This window comes from Triturus cristatus, chromosome 3_1 (assembly GCF_964204655.1).
Source record: "Triturus cristatus chromosome 3_1, aTriCri1.1, whole genome shotgun sequence".
Classification (NCBI taxonomy): Eukaryota; Metazoa; Chordata; class Amphibia; order Caudata; family Salamandridae; genus Triturus; species Triturus cristatus.
In genome coordinates, this window is record NC_140583.1 from 796,871,417 (window position 1) to 796,889,355 (window position 17,939).

The window sequence follows — 17,939 nt, forward strand, 5'->3', positions numbered from 1 at the left end:
TTTGGGACTGCCTGTCATAGCCTCTTCTTCTGGTCTAGAGATGCCTGTACAGAGGGTTTTTGGGACCGCCTGTCATGGCCTCTTCTCCTGGTCTAGAGATGCCTGTGCAGAGGGTTTTTGGTACCGCCTGTCATAGCCTCTTCTACTGGTTTAGAGATGTCTGTGCAGAGGGTTTTTGGGACCGCCTGTCATAGCCTCTTCTACTGGTTTAGAGATGTCTGTGCAGAGGGTTTTTGGGACCGCCTGTCATAGCCTCTTCTCCTGGTCTAGAGATGCCTGTGCAGAGGGTTTTTGGAACTGCCTGTCATAGCCTCTTCTCCTGGTCTAGAGATGCCTGTACAGAGGGGATTGTACAAATGTTGTCATCAGAGCCTGCACAACTCTGAGTCCCGCTCCTATGGTGGGCCTGATGATAGACAGCGCAGGCGGCTGGATGGGCGCAAGCCTTCAGCTCCTCACTGTCTTCCTTTGTTGTGGAATTTGTTTTTTGTTCCTAGTCATGTTTATTGATGAGACCCAGATTTGTTCCGCCTGCTCATCACTGGCCATGCAAGCCCTCCTGGCCCCTGAGAAAAAAAGCAGCTTCTGTTAAACTCCACCAAAACCGTGCCTTCCATCTCAATGGCGATTTTACCCCGGCTTATAAAAAACAAAGACAGAAGAAAGGGAAAAAAGAAAAGATCTTCTCCGAGGTCTGCCAAAAATGTAAATTCAAGTCTAGAATCCTTTCTCGTCTGGGCGGCCATGTTTTGTTAATCTAGTGTGGTGACTGGCCATTTATTGAAGTCGTAGGCACCTCTTCTTCATCTGTGTCCAGATGCTTCTAAGAGAGAATTGGACCATCCAGAGAGGGCTGGGATTCTCTAACCCTCCAGTTATTGATATCTTTACTTATTCCTGCCAGCTTCACATTTGCCAATTGTGCGGCACATGCACAGTTCTACAGTACATGTGACCTCCAGTCCTGCAGCAGTCCCATGCAGTTCAATAATCAGACATGTATGTATGTTATGGGCATTTGTATATCACTTATAACCATTAACATGGCACTGAGACGCTTCCTTCATATTGATTCCCTTTTATACGGAAGCATCATAGTTCAGTTGTGTGTTGGTGTTTGGTTCTTTGTGGGCAGTAAAGTTCAATGGTTATTTCAGAATGAGTTAGTGTGCAGATAAAGTGGATTTGACTTAGGAAAGATCACTTAGATGTCTTATGTCTGTGAGGGGGTGTGGGTGTGCTGAAGGGCTCTTGACTGTAGTTTCACAAGCTCATCTTAACCAGTCTCTGAATGGTCTGCTGCCTTTACATTATTAGGTCCTATATATAGCTCTGCCGGGTCACTTTAGTCCTGACCCATGAGGCCTTTTATTGCCGTAATGAAATCTTAACACGTCTCTGCCACTGCTATTCCAGGTCGGAGGTCTATACATAGATCTGTTAATGTATCTCTAAGCTGGCCTACAGCATTTTCTGCTAATATAGACAGAGACATTTCAGCCTGTAGTAAAAGGGCTAGCCGCAATGTGGTGGTTGTCATTTGTGATAACCTAGTGCTGCCATATATGCAGGACTATTACAATTGTGCGGTTCTACAGCAGGGGCGTTTTTCGCATAATTATGCACTTGCCTCATTTGCCACATAATTCATCATCTGCTACATAATTTGCAGATTTTAACAACAAAATTGTTCTTAGCTCAACCGGATCGCAAAGTTATTACAAAATGCGGCAACATGAGTTGCCGCTCAATGGAAGGCACTTCCCAAAGGTTGACGGGTCACATTTTAGTAGCTTATTACTGTATTTGAGTGTTAAAGTGGTACTAATGAGGGAAAACCTTTGCTAAGCCAGCGTAAACATGGCTGAAATGACAAAATAATGAAGTAATACTAGCACAAATGATGCTGCATAATTTGCCTTTTCTTGCAGCATAATTTAGTCAACTCTGACAGATAATGTCCTCTCCTGCAGCATCATTCCAGTAGCAATGCATATATGACATGCACTGAACTGACATAAACTAGTAACTTAGCCCCTCTCTTTGTGCTGGCTAAAAGTCAGTCCCAAGGCCTCCCTCCCATCTGTTGCCATCAGTTTGTAAACCGTGTAGGGCACAAGACACACTAGAATCTGGTGGAATAGGTGCTCAATGTAGTACCTTTCAGTTGGCTAAAACTGAAGTAGCCTGGCACAGCTTTGGAAGTGAACAAACAATACTGCTCATTAAATAGAGGTCACCAGAAGCAGGTTAGGGAACCTTTCACTGCTGTAAAGTTAACATTAGTGTCATCCTGAGTCTGAAAAAAACCCTGATGTTACTAGAGCTAGTCCTTCAGGCTAGCGGGACGCAAAATCACAAGTTTTTGGCAGGCAGTTTTTGGGGCGACACATTTTCCTCTCGAGTCAGTATCACGCAAGAAAATAAATTACTTGAAATTCTAAAAAGTTTTTTTTTACGTGACTACAATTCATTTATTTTTTTACCGGGGTCTGGTTCACACACGTATGCTTTTTCTTCCTTCACCTAGTTCCTGAATACATCCCAGGGTTTTATCACTAACAGCTGGGTGATTAGAGCAGTGTACGTCCTGCAGGAAGTGCTCTCTGAAACGGGTAAAGTACAGATGTTGTCTCATGGAGATCTAATGACAGGTGCGGTACCAGCGTTTGCAGAGTCCTTCGTGGTTCTACGCTTTCCAGATGTGGGGCCACGCACACGTGGCCTCGCAGATCATTCCTGAGGTGGCCTCGTAGGATGGAAGAAAGGTGGCTTACCGTCACCCCGGAAACCGTCGAGGCCGAGGTTTGCTGGCAGAAGTGGTCTTGCTCGCCAGAAGTGGCCATCAGCAACCAGGGCAGACATCAGCAAACAGGGCAGACATCAGCAACCAGGGCAGACATCAGCAACCAGGGCAGACATCAGCAACCAGGGCAGACATCAGCAACCAGGGCAGACATCAGCAACCAGGGCAGACATCAGCAACCAGGGCAGACATCAGCAAACAGGGCAGACATCAGCAACCAGGGCAGACATCAGCAAACAGGGCAGACATCAGCAAACAGGGCAGACATCAGCAAACAGGGCAGACATCAGCAGCCCGCATTCAGATGATTCCCGCTCAGGGCCGGCTTAGTGCCAGGGGCATATATGTGCGGGGATAATGGTTGGCTGGGGTTCCATTTCTGGACAATGGCCTGCTCATATATCTGCCTTCCACAACTTTAAACCCCTCGGAGAAGGAGAATAGCTGCGCAGACCCACATTTACCGGGCAGAATTGCACACTATGGGGGATATTAGCAAGAGAATGCGATTATTTGTCGCTAACCGCAGTTAGCGCGCCTTTTCTTATCGCCGTCTATCGCGGGAAACTATCGCCGTGTTAGCGGCGTATTACCAACACGCTGCTAACAGGCGATGTGGAATCCTGCGATAGACTGCGATAATGAACATTATCGTGTGAAATCCTGCGATGATTTCACAGCGCTAATGTCAGGCTTGGTAATAGGGGAGTGTGGACTTAACCTTGCAATCCACCTCCCATAGGCATTAATGGTAAGTCAGGTTTCAATCAGACGATAGAATATTGCGATGATGGGGGCCTAGCGCAACTTTTGTCATCGCGGGACTGCTTTGCTAATAGAGCGAAGTTGTTTTAGCGACCTTATCCGTGTGCTTTTTGTAAGGAACGCCTACCTTGCATGTCATTAGCGATAATTATAGCTGGCATGCAAGGCGATAGAAAAACCGGCAGAGAACGCCGGAAAACTGGCGCTAACGCATGTTAGCACTGGCATGCTAATATGGCAATGAAATATCGCCGCTTTATTTGGCAAAAAGGGACGCTAAAGTGGCGTTAAGGCCCTTGCTAATATGCCGCTGAATTTCCAGTCCAGTGCTGTTTAACATGAACTTTATCCAACTGCTCCGAACGGGTGTAAAATGTGTTCAGGGAGGACGGTGCAAGATGGTAGAAAGTGGGCCAGGTGTGTGGCTAGGAGAAGGGGAGAATGTGGCTCAGTAGGGCTGCTTCATGCCTTAGAATTGGGTTGGGCAGTGGGCCGGCTGCACTGCAGCCCGTTCCTAAGGCAGTTTTACTAGATGGATTTAACATCTGGAAAAAAATGGGGTGCAGTGTTCCTACATCCGGGCAAACCTTTTACGGTAACCTCAGGCCGCTTACAATTGAACGGAGCGGTATCCCGCCCAGGGAGACTTCTTCATGCAACTCACAGTCACACTGGATATTGGGGATTGCTCAGCTAAGATATTAGCTTTAAAAGAATCCACATGAAATAGTTACAGTCCAAATAGGTCCGTGTATGTAAGGGTGCAATATTATAGAACACCTCCCACTTTTCTTGGTTAAGTTCGTGCACTCTACATGTCCAGTGGACATTTCATATTTTTCAAGTTAAGGGCTTTGTGTACCTGCTACTCAGACAGGGACCCAGCATTGCCATATAGTTAGAATAACATTTTATTTCATTCCAATTCTCCTTTGTACTAGCGTGGTTGGCCGTCAATTTGCCGTCAACTGGCTTCCTTTAAAAATGTAGCCTGTACCGTGTCACAAGGTGTCACTGCTTCAATAGTTTTTTTTCACTATATTGTGGACATTAGCCAATGTCATGCTCAATGCTTAATTTGAGCCGGTGATTTTCAGTGCTCAGCACTAGTAATTAATTGTCAACACCGGCACTTTTGATAGTCTGCCACATGATGGCGCACTCTGTATAATTTAGAGATGAGCACAACAGTTGTTTAGTAATTCAATATACATTAAAGAAGACTAATACCTGCCACCCAAGCCATTCTTATAGCTTCGGGAGCATGGAATAGTCTGAATTGTCACACTTGTAAGAGTGTGGTGTGATTGTTGGTAGTTGCGTTGCTACTGGGACTGGCAGGGGCAATGGGTTGTGCAAGCTCCTGTGTCCTCCTGTTGAGGGCCCTTGCACATTTATTTTTTTACAAATTAAGCACTGGTTGTGTTTTGATTGGAGAGCAGGTGACGCTCCAGCACTTCTCTTTATCCCCCCCACTTGCATTGCAATCTCGCCCATACTGATTTAGCTATAGCATTTTAGTCTGCTTGTTGTGATTCCACTGCATGCAAGCGCAGAGCCAGTGTCATACTATGACTGGCCAGTAGATGTCCCTGCTGCACCTGTGTATATAATCACTTCCAAGTATACCTGAAGATGGAATGCACTAACTGATCACTTGAGAAACTCATTACGAGTTGCCCGTAGATGTGGGGCCGTGGGCAGAATATATTTTGGAGCCCCCATGTGTGGATCAACATTGAATTTATTATGCCTTTTCAGCTCATTCAAACCCTCATGATGGCAAACAATTTTGAATTATATGTAATCTTTCAGAAACTGGAGTATACAAAAAGAGTCAAAAGCTCAAGCTGCCTTGAGTATGTCAGTCCAACAGTACCAAAAGAAAGTCTGAACAAGGTTTGACAAAGCCATTTCTATTTAAGTTTGACTCTAGATTTGCTTTACTTGTAACAACATTTTATGTGGAATTCAGTGTCCAAGAAGGGAAACATCATTTACAATGCATGCAATACTTCGCATGCCATTACAACGCGGTCATTACAACGACCGCGTTGTTACATCGCAAACCATGACAAGGCAAGTTGTTACAATGACTTGCTGTAGGGGGCAAAGGGTGTTGGATCTAAAATCCAACACCTTCCCTACTGTTTCACAGACTGGAGTTGGATTAGTAAATTATACTATTCCAAAATCTTGCGCGCCCCCGACAGCAAGTTGTTGGAACCACTTGCGTTGTAATGGTATGCAATGTAACAACACAGTTGTTGTAATGAAAGCGTTGTAATGGCATGCGATGTATCGCATGCGTTGTAGCGTGGCCTTATATATAATATATCGTCAAAGAAGCGTGTTACTCCCATTGTAGGTAAAACATGCTAAGGGTGATTTATTAGATGTTTAATATTATGTACTACACCACTAAAGTAAGAGATGTGAGCATATAGCTTAGAATTGTAGCTATAGTTGTCCAATATTTGGAATTATAAATGTATCACCCTACACTACTTGCATTATTGCTGCACCGGTGAGAATCAAAGCTCTGCTCTAAGGATTTTCACTATTCCATTGGCTAAAATCTTATAACCTTCTCCTAATTTTTCTTCCCCTGTCTTGTCTCCATTTTCTTCTTTTTATGTGTGCACTTTTCTGTCTAGACTGTTACCTATTAACCTGCTGAGTAAGAGAAATTAGATGGGCAAATTACAAGTGATTGACAGAGAAGAGTTCAGTCTACCAAGATTGTGAAGTGCAGGAAAAGTCGGTAGAGATATAAATGATGTAGAAAGATGAGTGAGTTAGGGAGGTAAGCAAAGAAAATAGAGAAAGGTGAGATAGCCAGACGGAAAGATAAGGAGAGGTAACAAGTGGAAGACGCAGGTAGAGAAAGAGAGATCGAGAGACAAGTAGGAATTTAGAGTGCGGCAGAGAGAGACAGGGAGGAGAAGGGAATGTAGATGGGGAGAAAAGTACAGCATTCCAAGGGGTGAGGTAGAGAGAAAGAGGCTATATAGAAAATGTAGTGAATTAGAGAGAGCACACAGCAAAAGAGGTAACTGTAGACAAAGAGAGTTGAAGAAAAACAAAGAAATGCAAAGTAGAGATATAGCAAAATAAGAGGAGATATAGGAAACGGGTCAGGTAAAGAGGTAGTGGAGAAGAGAGAAAGGTGAAGACAGGGGTGAAGGTTAGAAAGAGAAATGTGGTATAGAGAATGAGAGGTACAGTTTATACATAACATGGATAGACATTTTTGAAATAGGAAGAGAGTGATGTAGAGATATATATAAAGAAAGGGGTTGCGAGAGATAATTGAAGTGGAGGGGTCAGTTGAAATGGAAAATTCGGTCCAGAGCGCGAGAGAGAGAGGTACAGGATTTGAGGCCAGTGAAAAAGGGGTAGGGATACAGAAATAGAGGTAACCACAAAGGAGTAACAGATTGAGAGAGGTGAAGGAAAGGAAACAGAGGTAAACGAGAAAAAGAGGAGCTGGAGAAGTGAGGTAAATAACAAATGGTGAAGTAAATTGAGAGGTAAGGTAATGAGAGTGAGTGGCTGGGTAAAGCGAGGTGAGTCAAAGAGAGAGAGAAATGAAATAGAGAGATGGGGTAGCAGTGAGGTAGAGAAAGACTTGAGGGAGAGGTAGTGAGAGGTGAGTTAATAGAGACAGGGGGGAAGAGGTGAGAAAAAGATACGGTTGCGTGAGAAGTGAAGCAGATGGAAGAGAGATACAGTGAGGCCAGATGAAAAAGGTGCAGTGAGGTACAGAGAGTGGGAGGAGGTAGAAAGATTGCTGAGGTGAAGTGAGGGGTTGAGAGTGATAGATATTAATGCAGTCACAGACAGTGACAGAGATGGGGGAGGTCATGGGAGAGGGTGGTGTGCTTGAGTGAGGTAATTTGGCATACAGGAGGCAAAAAAGGAGAGCTAGAGAGATCAAAAAGGAGAGGATAAAGGAAAAAGGAAAGTAGAGATAAAGAGGTAAGTTAAGAGAGAGGGATAAGGTAGAAAAGATAATATGAAGAAAGGAGAGGGAAATACACATAAAGATTTTTTTTCAACTTATTTGCCACCAACTGCGTGAGAGTGCAGGGTTAAGCATGGGCAGGCCAGGTATCCACCCTAGGGGGCAGATTTAGAATTTTTTAGTGCAACACTGCAGAGCAACCAATGTTGCAGCACTGAGTTGTGTACAGGGGAAAACAGCGCTGAGCCATATTTATTTTTTATTAAAAAGGCCCTGCTGTTGCTCACTACATTCACAAATAAACTGCCTTGGTCCACACACAACCGTTGCCCCATAGTGCAGAGGTATGTTTGGCTGTCTAGGATTTGTAATTAAAGCATACTCTTCAACTACATAATCCTATGCCAAGACACAATCTTAAACATTCCACACATTGTATCTGATACAGTGTAGTACACATGCAATGTGTGGGGTGTTTGAAGACATGAAGGCAATTCTCCATGTTAAAGAAGGCACTATTTGTTTATGCAAAGCCCAGTAGATAGGGCTTTGCACTAAAATCTAGGAGTTCTTGCTCTAATCTGCCCAAGTTAAACCCAAGTAATGCTACTTTAGCTCAAAGTGGTACAAAGCACAGCAAAGCAGTATTTGTGCTGAGAAAAGGGTATGTTTCCAGAACAAATTACCATTTGCACTGGAGTGTAAATACCCATGCAGTTTCAGCTGCTTTGCTCGACTTTGCTTTGCCCCAGCGCAGGACATACGTATCTGTTGAACATGCTTGGCTGTGAAAGTAGAAAAAGAAGCAGTTTTTTATGAGCAATGTTATTATGGCAGGAATTGTGATTGTCCTACCCACTTTACAAGGGTTGCCCTTTGAAAGGAGGGCGCCCTGGGCAATTGCCCACCTAGTCCATGCCTTAAAACATCTGGCCTAGGCTAGTATTCCAGGGGGAGACAGCAGGGAGTGGGAGGAGGCAGATTTTTTTGGGGGGGTGTGGGGGGGGGGGTGCAGTCCAGGGGGTCGTTTTGCAGGAAACAGACTCAGTTTTACCAGGTGCAAATCTGCACCTGGTGAAAATGTGGATGACTCCATGCAGGGGCTTCAGGAACAGGGGTACATGAGCAGGCCAGTCAGCCTCCTTCTGCAGCACAGTTGGGGCAGATACAGTTCCCCTGGCACTGCCATGCCCCGCTGTGCTGTTACTGCCGTCAGCTTCTGAACAGTAGTGCTTTTCCTGCTGCCATATAGCACCTGCTAAAATCAGGTGGTAAATGGAAGCGTCAAAGGGACCTGCTATTTGCTTAGGATGGGGAATGGCATGTGTAAAAGGTTATTCTTGGGTTTGCATGTTATTCCCCATTCCAGTGTCAATATCTTGCAGTGGGCTTTTTGGTGTCGGAGTGCGGTATCCGCATCCCAAATACCAGGCTACTCTAAATGAGGCCGTAAGGTCCTCATTATGAATGACCCCTTATGTCCACTAGGAACGGCAGCAGAGATCACTGGCCCCAACAGAAACCATGTGATCCTCAGAAACACTGTGGATGTGTTTATGTTCACCCAGAGAATTCAGCTGCTTGCAGAAACTGACAGTTTTGGAGAAAAGTTGAGGGCAAAATGAGGAATTACCAGGGGAATCAGATCTCGAATTAACTATTTCCCAGGTGGGTTGCTGTATTTGTTTGTAGATCCTCCGAACCCAACTCGAGATTGGGTGGATTTTCCCTGACACCAGACTTCCCAATACACCTAGGATTGGTAACTCTGAGAGTTGGGAAATATCAGCACATTTCCCAGGCCACTGGTAAGTGACAATGCTGCGCTCCTGTGCGGATTTGGACTGACGCCTATGTTGCTAACCTGGGATCTAAGAGACCAATATTCTACTCTGTTTCCTCGCTTAACCAACTACAGTGTGTGATTTTGGGACTATCGCATTTTCTCTTCAGACATCAATTCCCATATCAGCTGAAATTGTAAGCGCTTTTCAGTAGGCTAAAATAAAATGCTTGTGTTATATACTACATAACTAAATTTACATTTGCTTTTCCACTGCTAAGTCTGTCTGAGAACCATCGCTCCTGCGAACGGAGAATCTTTACAGAATCGCACATCTAAGCTTCAGGATTACAAAACATACATAAACAGCATCATCAAATAATCACACAGTAACTCCATTTTGAAATATATACATATGTATTTATATAGATATAGATATTTACGAACAATTTTAATGGTCAATGAGATTATCCTGGCAATTCACAAGTATGAAATGCCAGTCAATTTGCAAGGTTTGGCTCCAGCCCTTTGGATGACAATTGACACAACCACAAAATATTCAAAAATGTACAACTAAAGTAAATAAAGTATTGGTTTTAAATACATTTTGGTATATAAAATAGACAGTGGAATAAAAAATATATTCTAATTTACAAAACCTTTGAGGGTACCTTCCTCCTGCAACTCAACGCCTGGCTGAGTCAGTTCATAGCTTTGTGTGGAAGGAGAGGTGTGAAGGAAGGGAACGTCTGTAGAAGTAACCCTCAAAACTACTCTGACGACACAACAAAAACAGGGAATGTATTCCCTCCTTGTAACTTGCTTTGATTTGATCATTGTTTTTGCTTTGCAGCTTAAGTGACCATTTAGAATGGCTGACATCAATGCCAGCTGGAAGATGCAACCGGTGGTCTTAATAACACAAACAAAAAGTGCTCTGAACTAGTTATATTTCATGAGAAGTACAGGTGAGCTCCCTTGGGCAGTTATTGCCCACTGTGTGCCAAAGCCTCCTAGAATTAAGTGATGCCCTCTTCTTGGGGCAGGCTACAGCACTGTCAACATAGCTTTCCTCATGGTGGCTCCATTGGATTTTGTACTGCTGGCAGCCAGACTATGTTGATACCATCTAGAGGCCCATCGATGAAGGGTTTCTGGTTATCTTCTGTAAAGAAAAAAACAGAAAGAAAGTCCCTGAAAGTCTGAGTCTGCTTCCTGTCCTGCTGCTGGGGTCCTTGGAAGGCTCCAGAGAGAAGTCCTGCCCAAGCTGGAATGGGGCATCATTTGGCGTTTTGATCCACCGCAATGTACTCTGTCTCTGAGACTCTGGACGCGTCAATGAGTTTTGTGAGGCCAGTTTTGGCCGAGTACTTGAAGATGAAGGCTTTCATGAGCTCGTACCTGTAGTTCCTGTTGATGAAACTGTAGAGGATGGGGTTCAGGCAGCAATGAAGAAGGGAGAAGCACTGGGTGATGTGGAGGGCAGCGTAGAGGAAGTTCTCCATCTGGCAGCTGAACGGAATGTACATGAGAACGGAGAAAACATCGAGGAGGACCACCCCATGGTAGGGCAGCCAGCAGACCAGGAAGACAATGACGTAGGAGATGATAATCTTCCCACTGCTGCTCCTTTCCTGATCACTAGAGGCAGAGATTCTTTTGGCTAGAAGATAGTAGAAGACCGCTATGACAGGGAACGGAATGATGAACCCCAATGTGACGGAGGTAAGTTCCATGCCAACCAGCCACTCCTTGAAGTTTTCTTCTGGGTACAAAGGGCGGCAGTAGGTTTCATTGCTCAAAGTTGAAGTCACCGTTTTCAAAAAGTAGGTGTCTGGGAGAGACACAGTGAAGGCGAGAAGCCAGACAAAGATGCAGACGAGCCGGCGGACAACCTTCCTCTTGCGATTGCTGGAGGCACTGAAAAAGATGATGGAGAAATAGCGGTCCACGCTCATGCAAGTGAGGAAGAAGATGCTGCCAAACAGGTTAATAGAGAAGAGAAGGTGAGCGATCTTGCAGGTAAGCTCGCCCATAGGCCACTGGTTGTGCTGGACCAGCGACACCACCCAGACAGGGATGGTGAGCACCACAAACAAGTCAGCGATGGCTAGGTTGAACACATACAGGTGGGTTTCATACCCAGTGTGCTTGGCTTGGATGTTTAGCCAAACCACTACTGAGTTGGCCACGAGTCCAATGACAAAGATGAAGATGTAAACAATGGCGAGTGCATACAGCAAGGCACTTTTGTTCAGCGTGCTGGGGCATGAGACAGACTCCAAGGTGACACACTCTCCATTGGAGCATGTTAAGTTGATCTCAGTCAAGTTTGCACTTTCCAGGTAATCGAGGATGGACGTGAAATCGATGGCACTCATGGTTGGTCGCCTCGTGCTCACACAAACCTAGAAGAATGGAAGATAAGAATCACAATTAGATAGATAGCTTGGGCATCACCTCGCACACTGAAGAAAGTTGAGAAATGCGCAACACATACGTGTAATAGATTCAAACGCAAACTAAAATTCAAATTGATACCCCTGACTACTGCAGTCGGCAGCACCCTTGATCTTAAAAACTGTAATCTATACATCCCTGAGTCACATATCTATTTTTTTTTAATAATACCTTTTGCTGTGATCAACATCATTTAAGTTCACTACAGTTTCAGTGTCAGCGTGAAAAGCTTGGGCAGAGGTGTGCAGTGCGGTTTCATGGAGGGCGATCACTAGGTTGTCACTTTCGAAGAAACTCATTTTTCTGTTAATGTGAAAACACTAGTTAGACTATTTGCGAATCCATCTGTATTATACTGACAACTAGGGGAATAAGAATGCAGTATCTGCAGTCATTAATCATGTTATATTTCAGGACTCTGTTGATTTAATTCATCCCGTGACGTTTCGAGATCGAACTTGAGGTCAGCCTCCTTATAGTTAAAAAAACTTGGCTGAAAAAGGGTTACTGTGCTTTGAATTAACATGCGCTAATTCCCTTAGCATTAATACTTAATGACAGTCGTGTCTCCAAGCCTCAAAAAGCCCCAAGAGTCAGAATAAGGAAGGCCGGAAGCGAGTGAATTAATTCTCCTCAGAGCGGTTTCTGCAGAAGCTGGCCGCTCCTTCCTGGCGCGAGGCGGCGTGGCCGCCACTCGATCCGAGTCCAGGAAGAACAGCGGCTGTTTGAGGCTGGGGGCTGCACGCCCAGGAGCGGGGGCAGAGCACCGGGACACCCCCATCAGCAGCCGCTTGTCAGCGAGATTTGTACCGTGAGGCACAACACAGCTGCGGCCGCTCATGCCTCGGTTCAATACGCTGACTTCCCAGGGACACATTGTTTTGCGAAAATAATGCGTCACTTAAATTAGTTTCCAGCGTGTACGTGTGTCATTATTTTTGCGTCTCAAAGTAAAGGTGTCTGATACCCAGTTGAAATCTGGTGTAGAACCTTAGATTAAGAGGACTCTCCGCGGCCTACTGTAAGCGATAGGGGGGGGGGGGGGGGGGGGAAGCTGCCCGTATTTGATTAAATTCCATTAAACTTGACAGTCCCCCCATTGACACCCACAGACACGTGACAGCTCTGGGTTGTTGTGTGGGAGAGGAGGTGAGCGTGGGGCAAGTCCCCGTACCCATCTGCGTGGTGCTGTGTGGTTTATCGAGTATACGCTCCTCGGCCGTCCACCCCCCCCCCCTCGCCCCCCCCCCCAGTACCACAGATACAGGGAAACGCTGATTGTCAGTTCGTTAACCCCAGCCATAAACAGATCCTTAATAAGCCGCTATATAATTTACACCAGCCTCTGATTGGCAGGAGGTATTATACCGTTTTTATTAAGAATTGCAGGTTTCCAAGGCTGGGGATTGCATTTGCATGTTTGTTCCAAAGCATGTCTGCCTTCCCTCCACCCTCCCTCCCCCCTCCCCCTTCCACACACACGCACACCCACACGACACTACACTCTCTCCACAAATAATTCCTACGAAAACTAAGATTCCAAGCTCCGGGCTACTTCTGACCCCAATTTACATAGAAAGCAGGGGATTTGGGCAATGGAATGAAGAATGAAAGAAGCCCCCGGCCTGTTGGCACAGCGGAGAGAAACTTTGCCAGCCCCAGCTCTGTTGTTCCAAGCCGCTATTTAAAGAACCAAAAAGTAACCCCGGTTGTCAAGAGAGACCCCCAAACACAGCTGTGGAATGCCTGCTCTCTGGGGGCTGAAGTCGAAAGATGGGTGGGGGGTGGCGTGTGGGATATGAGGACCGTGAATGCAATATGACAGGAGAGAGGGAGGGGGGGTTCTCATGCATAGGCCCCAACTTCTTGGACCAAGGGCTGTGCCAAACCACCTATTAATGTACTCTGGGCATTTGCATATCTATGAAATAGATGAATTTAGTTACGTTTAGTGATGGGAACCACGGAACACTACGACTCCAATGGAAGATTGACGCAAACACATGGCCATGGGTGCCAACTATCGCTAGAAGGTTGGTACGTCTGGTGTTTTTCTTTCCACATCTTAAAATACCCTTCCCCTTCCTCCCCCTTAAGGAAATCAACAGGCTACTATCAAATTTTGTGCCGCACCACAATACCACCCTCTTCAGTATCTCCAAATGCTGACGTGATCAGAGATCTCAATCCGTCAGTGATCAGAGATCTCTATCCCTCATATGCCAGTGCGTGTATCACATTCAGCCCCAGGGTCATCGAAATATCCTGATGTTAACATTGTTATTATCATAACGGGACACGTAAACCGCAGCCACCAGTAAGTGAAGAAAAAGAGCCGGATTGGATGAGCTACTCACAACTGACAATTTATGATCACTCTTTTTGTGGCCGATCGGGTCAGGCATTCATTAGACTCTAAGAGACAGTGGTGGAGTTGGTTGTAAAAAATAAATGTCAATCATATTGATTGACATGTTTTGGAAACTGACAGTTTTTCTGCACTTTTCACCCTACCAAGTGAGCCCTTCACTGCTAGGCTTTTACCGGTTCTATGTTTGCAACAAAAGGGACAGGAATTGAAGCTAACCTAGTGTCACAAATAGATGCAGGCTGGGAAAGCCATAGGCAGCGGCCCATCCGGGGTGCCCTCTGTGGCAGGCGCTCATTTAGGGAGTGTATAGCATGCAAGCTTGGTTTGTTGCACTCCTTGGTGTCTCTTTCCCCGGTCATACTTCAACTGTGTCTTTTGGTGATTTACACCAGCCCTTCACTGTATCAGATGAAGAGGGGGGAGTCCGGGAGAGGGTCTCCATCAGTATTCACTGTCACCTGCCCGGAAGCAACAAGTAAATGTGCGAAAGACATATTGTGGTCCTACCAAGAACATACATGGGCTTGCAGCCCGCTCATTGCTTACCAATGGTTCGCTTTACTGTCTCTCTTATTTGATTGTTTTCTATTGCTTGCCTTTCATAGATTCAGCATGTTCATCTTGTGTTTGTCCCACCCATGAAGCATAGCGTCATTACCATCTCTTTGATTGGCTGAATTCTCGTTTCTTTTTAGGAAACTACGTTTTTTCTTTTTATTTCAGCATTCCATGAGGCTGCATGTGTTTTTTTAGCTCTAACCCTCATTTCATTTATCCTTCTCTCCAGGTTGCTCTCTGTAATCCATGTGTTTTTCACCCCCATCCGCACTTGTGTTGCTCTCTCTCACCATGTGCTTTTCCCCCATGCTCCACGTTGCTCTCTTTCACCTGTGTATCTCCATTTGACCCTGTGTTCTCTCCATCGCTTTGCTTCTTCCCCCACTGTGTTGTACATCCCGCACCCCTTCCCAACCTACTTCTGAAACCCAGGCACCCATTTTAGCTTTTGCGCTACATTTTAAAAAGCGCTCTTGCACTACATTGTTTAAAAGTGCTTTTTCGCTTGTGTTTTTTTAATTTACCAATCCATCTCAAACCGGTAAATAAATAGAAAAAATATGCTTGTGTCCTTTTATAAGCATGGATTAAAGCCAGCAGGTCCCATAGGCGAGACTTATCGGTTTGCCAGTGCTTGTGTGAGGTTTACCTTTCAAGTCTAGCACCATTGGAATGGCAAAAGAACTCAAGCATGCACCATCGAAGAAGAGTCAAATCTCTTGGCATCACTATCGACAACACCCTAACCCTTAATGTTCACATCAAAAACTCTGCCAAAGGAGCCCTGTTCACTCTCCGTCACCTCAAGAAAATCAAACCCACCGATGATTTCAAACTCGTAGTTCAGTCGCTTGTTCTGTCACGTATTGATTATGATAATGCCATCCTCAATGGAATCCCCAAGGTACACCTAGCTCCAATCAAAGCTGTGCTCAACCTTGCTGCCAGGCTCATCACGGACCGCAAACGCTTCGATCATATATCCCCGGCTTTCAAATCTCTTAAATGGCTCCCTATCGAAGGAAGATCTGCCTATAAAACCGCCTGCATTACTCATAAAGTCAAAGAAACTCCACTCTGCGGGCTCCACTCGACCTCTGAGAAGCACCAACACCCTACTCCCAATCCCACCTCTGCATAAAAAGAAATCTACACAGTCTCGCTCCTTCTCTGGCAATGTCCCTATCATCTGGAATGCCCTCCCAAAAAACCTGCGCTATAATCCCTCCAATTCTAGTTTCAAAAAAGACCTCAAAACCCACCTCCTCAATTATTATTGGGGTTCCTAACCTGTGTCCTACTCATGATTTCTTATCTATCATACTATATTTGTTCAGTAATTATCTACCCTGTTCTCCTGTTCACCATTTACCTAATTACTTAAATGTATAGCTCCTTCCCCTGTTTATTTATCTGGTTTTGTATAATACTCATGTTGTTTGTACTTTGTATATTTCAAATTTCTGTTGCACTACCTTTCATATGCTTTTATACCCTATGTGCCTTATACTATCCTTATCTTGTAAAGCGCTCTGATACCTCTGGTTCTAGCCAGCGCTATATAAAACCTTCAAAATAAAATAAATAAATAAATAAGAGTGCTCTAAGACTCTCTCCTGACTTCCGATCTCTGGAAAAATGTGCGGGGGGTGGGGCTAATACTAGTCAGTGACTGACTGACTACCTTTGCACAGCAGGCTTCTCACAGAGCTGCCCCTTTAGCTGTACTGACGAATGGTGAAAGAAGGATGAATGCATAACTGAAATGACACAGAAGTATGAACAGTGATTAATTTGTAAAAAAAAAATAAGTGCCAGGGCGCTCGTCAGGAGGCCACTGCAGCTCGCACCAAACATAACCCCTGCCATGCTGCCAATGACAGTAACAACTCAACTACTAACCATCACACTCCTCCAAGTGTGCCAATTCGGACTATCTCAAGGCCCCCAAAGCTATAAGAATGGCTTGGGTGGCAGATAACAGTCATTTTTAATCTGTATTGAAATTATATTGAAATTGCTGTGGTCCTCTCTAAATTCCCCAGACAGCGCCACCTTGTGGCAAACTCTCACAAGCACTGGTGTTGACAATTATGTGCCGGTGCCTAGCACCGAAACCACCGGCTCAAATTAAGCACTGAGTGTGATGAAACAGCATGGCTCTACAAGACTAGCTAGGAGGTCCCATTTAGATATTTAAGAAGGGAAATGCTATTTCCCAGTGTCCCTGGTAGAGAGGTTCAGCACAGTACTGCTGAAACGCCGACAGCGCTGTGCATTGCTTGAAGAGGGGCTTGCAAAATGTATGATAGAGAAAAGTATGTGTCCCTGCTGTCACAACCATGTGAAAAGATACTTGTAAAGACACTGATTGTTCTGTGAGGTTAAAAGAACACTCGTGACTGTATTCCAAACAATTTCAAGAGATCTGTCATTGGAGTGATGGAGATAGAGCCATCTAGCATCTGGAATGGTGGGAAGGGGTTATGGGAACGTCAGGAGGTTGTCAGAGGTACTGTGGGCAAGAAGAATGGTTATTACAAGGCTGGAAAGTGTTGCATATGGTACACAACCTCAACACGGCAAACAAGGTCTCTAAGAAACATGAAGAATTAAGGAGATTTAACTGGGCCTGTTATTCAAGGTCTACCGAGCTGGGTCATTAAAGAGCTCTGATGTTTTCCTGGTCCATGCATAAGTAGCTCCTCCGGTGCAGGTTTTTCCCCTAGCATTCTGGGATTTGTAGGCCTGATTTTATACTCCAATCAACAATGCCACAAATTCCAGAATGCAAAGAAAAAGTATTGAACTACCTATTCATAGCGCTAGGAAGCTTGAGTATAAAGGAAAGTCCACAAAGCAAGTGGTTAGCGGCACAAACCCTGTAAAACCAACCCGTGTTCCAGATGCGTTCCTGCAACAGCTCTGCCAGAGAGCGCTTGGGGGATGCGCCAAAAGCACAGCGAACCAGAGGGAAAAACAAGCATTGGCAAAGCCAAATATCTCACTAATTGTTTGTCAATGATATTTAGCCATGCAGTACAGCATCTCTGATGCTGTGCAGTCTGGCTAAAGAAAACAAACCAAAAAAAGGCGCTATGATGTGGTGACTGCATCAGTTTGTAGGCAAGCGCACCTTTCATGTGTGCACCTACAAAATAACGCAAGCATTTATTTTTTTAAATTTACCGCGATGGGTGGATAAAAGAAAGAAAAAAATATGAGCATC

General features: G+C 45.0%; 1 protein-coding gene across 1 annotated transcript in view; it reads right to left on the reverse strand.

Moving 5' to 3' along the window:
• Positions 1 to 9,719: 9,719 nt before the first annotated feature.
• Positions 9,720 to 17,939, reverse strand: part of ACKR3 (atypical chemokine receptor 3) — a 33,623-nt gene continuing 25,403 nt past the window's right edge. The window contains exon 2 of the mRNA XM_085645095.1: positions 9,720 to 11,729. Coding sequence (XP_085501221.1) covers positions 10,602 to 11,729 — 1,128 coding nt within the window. The 3' untranslated portion in view covers positions 9,720 to 10,601. The remainder of the gene's footprint in view (positions 11,730 to 17,939) is intronic.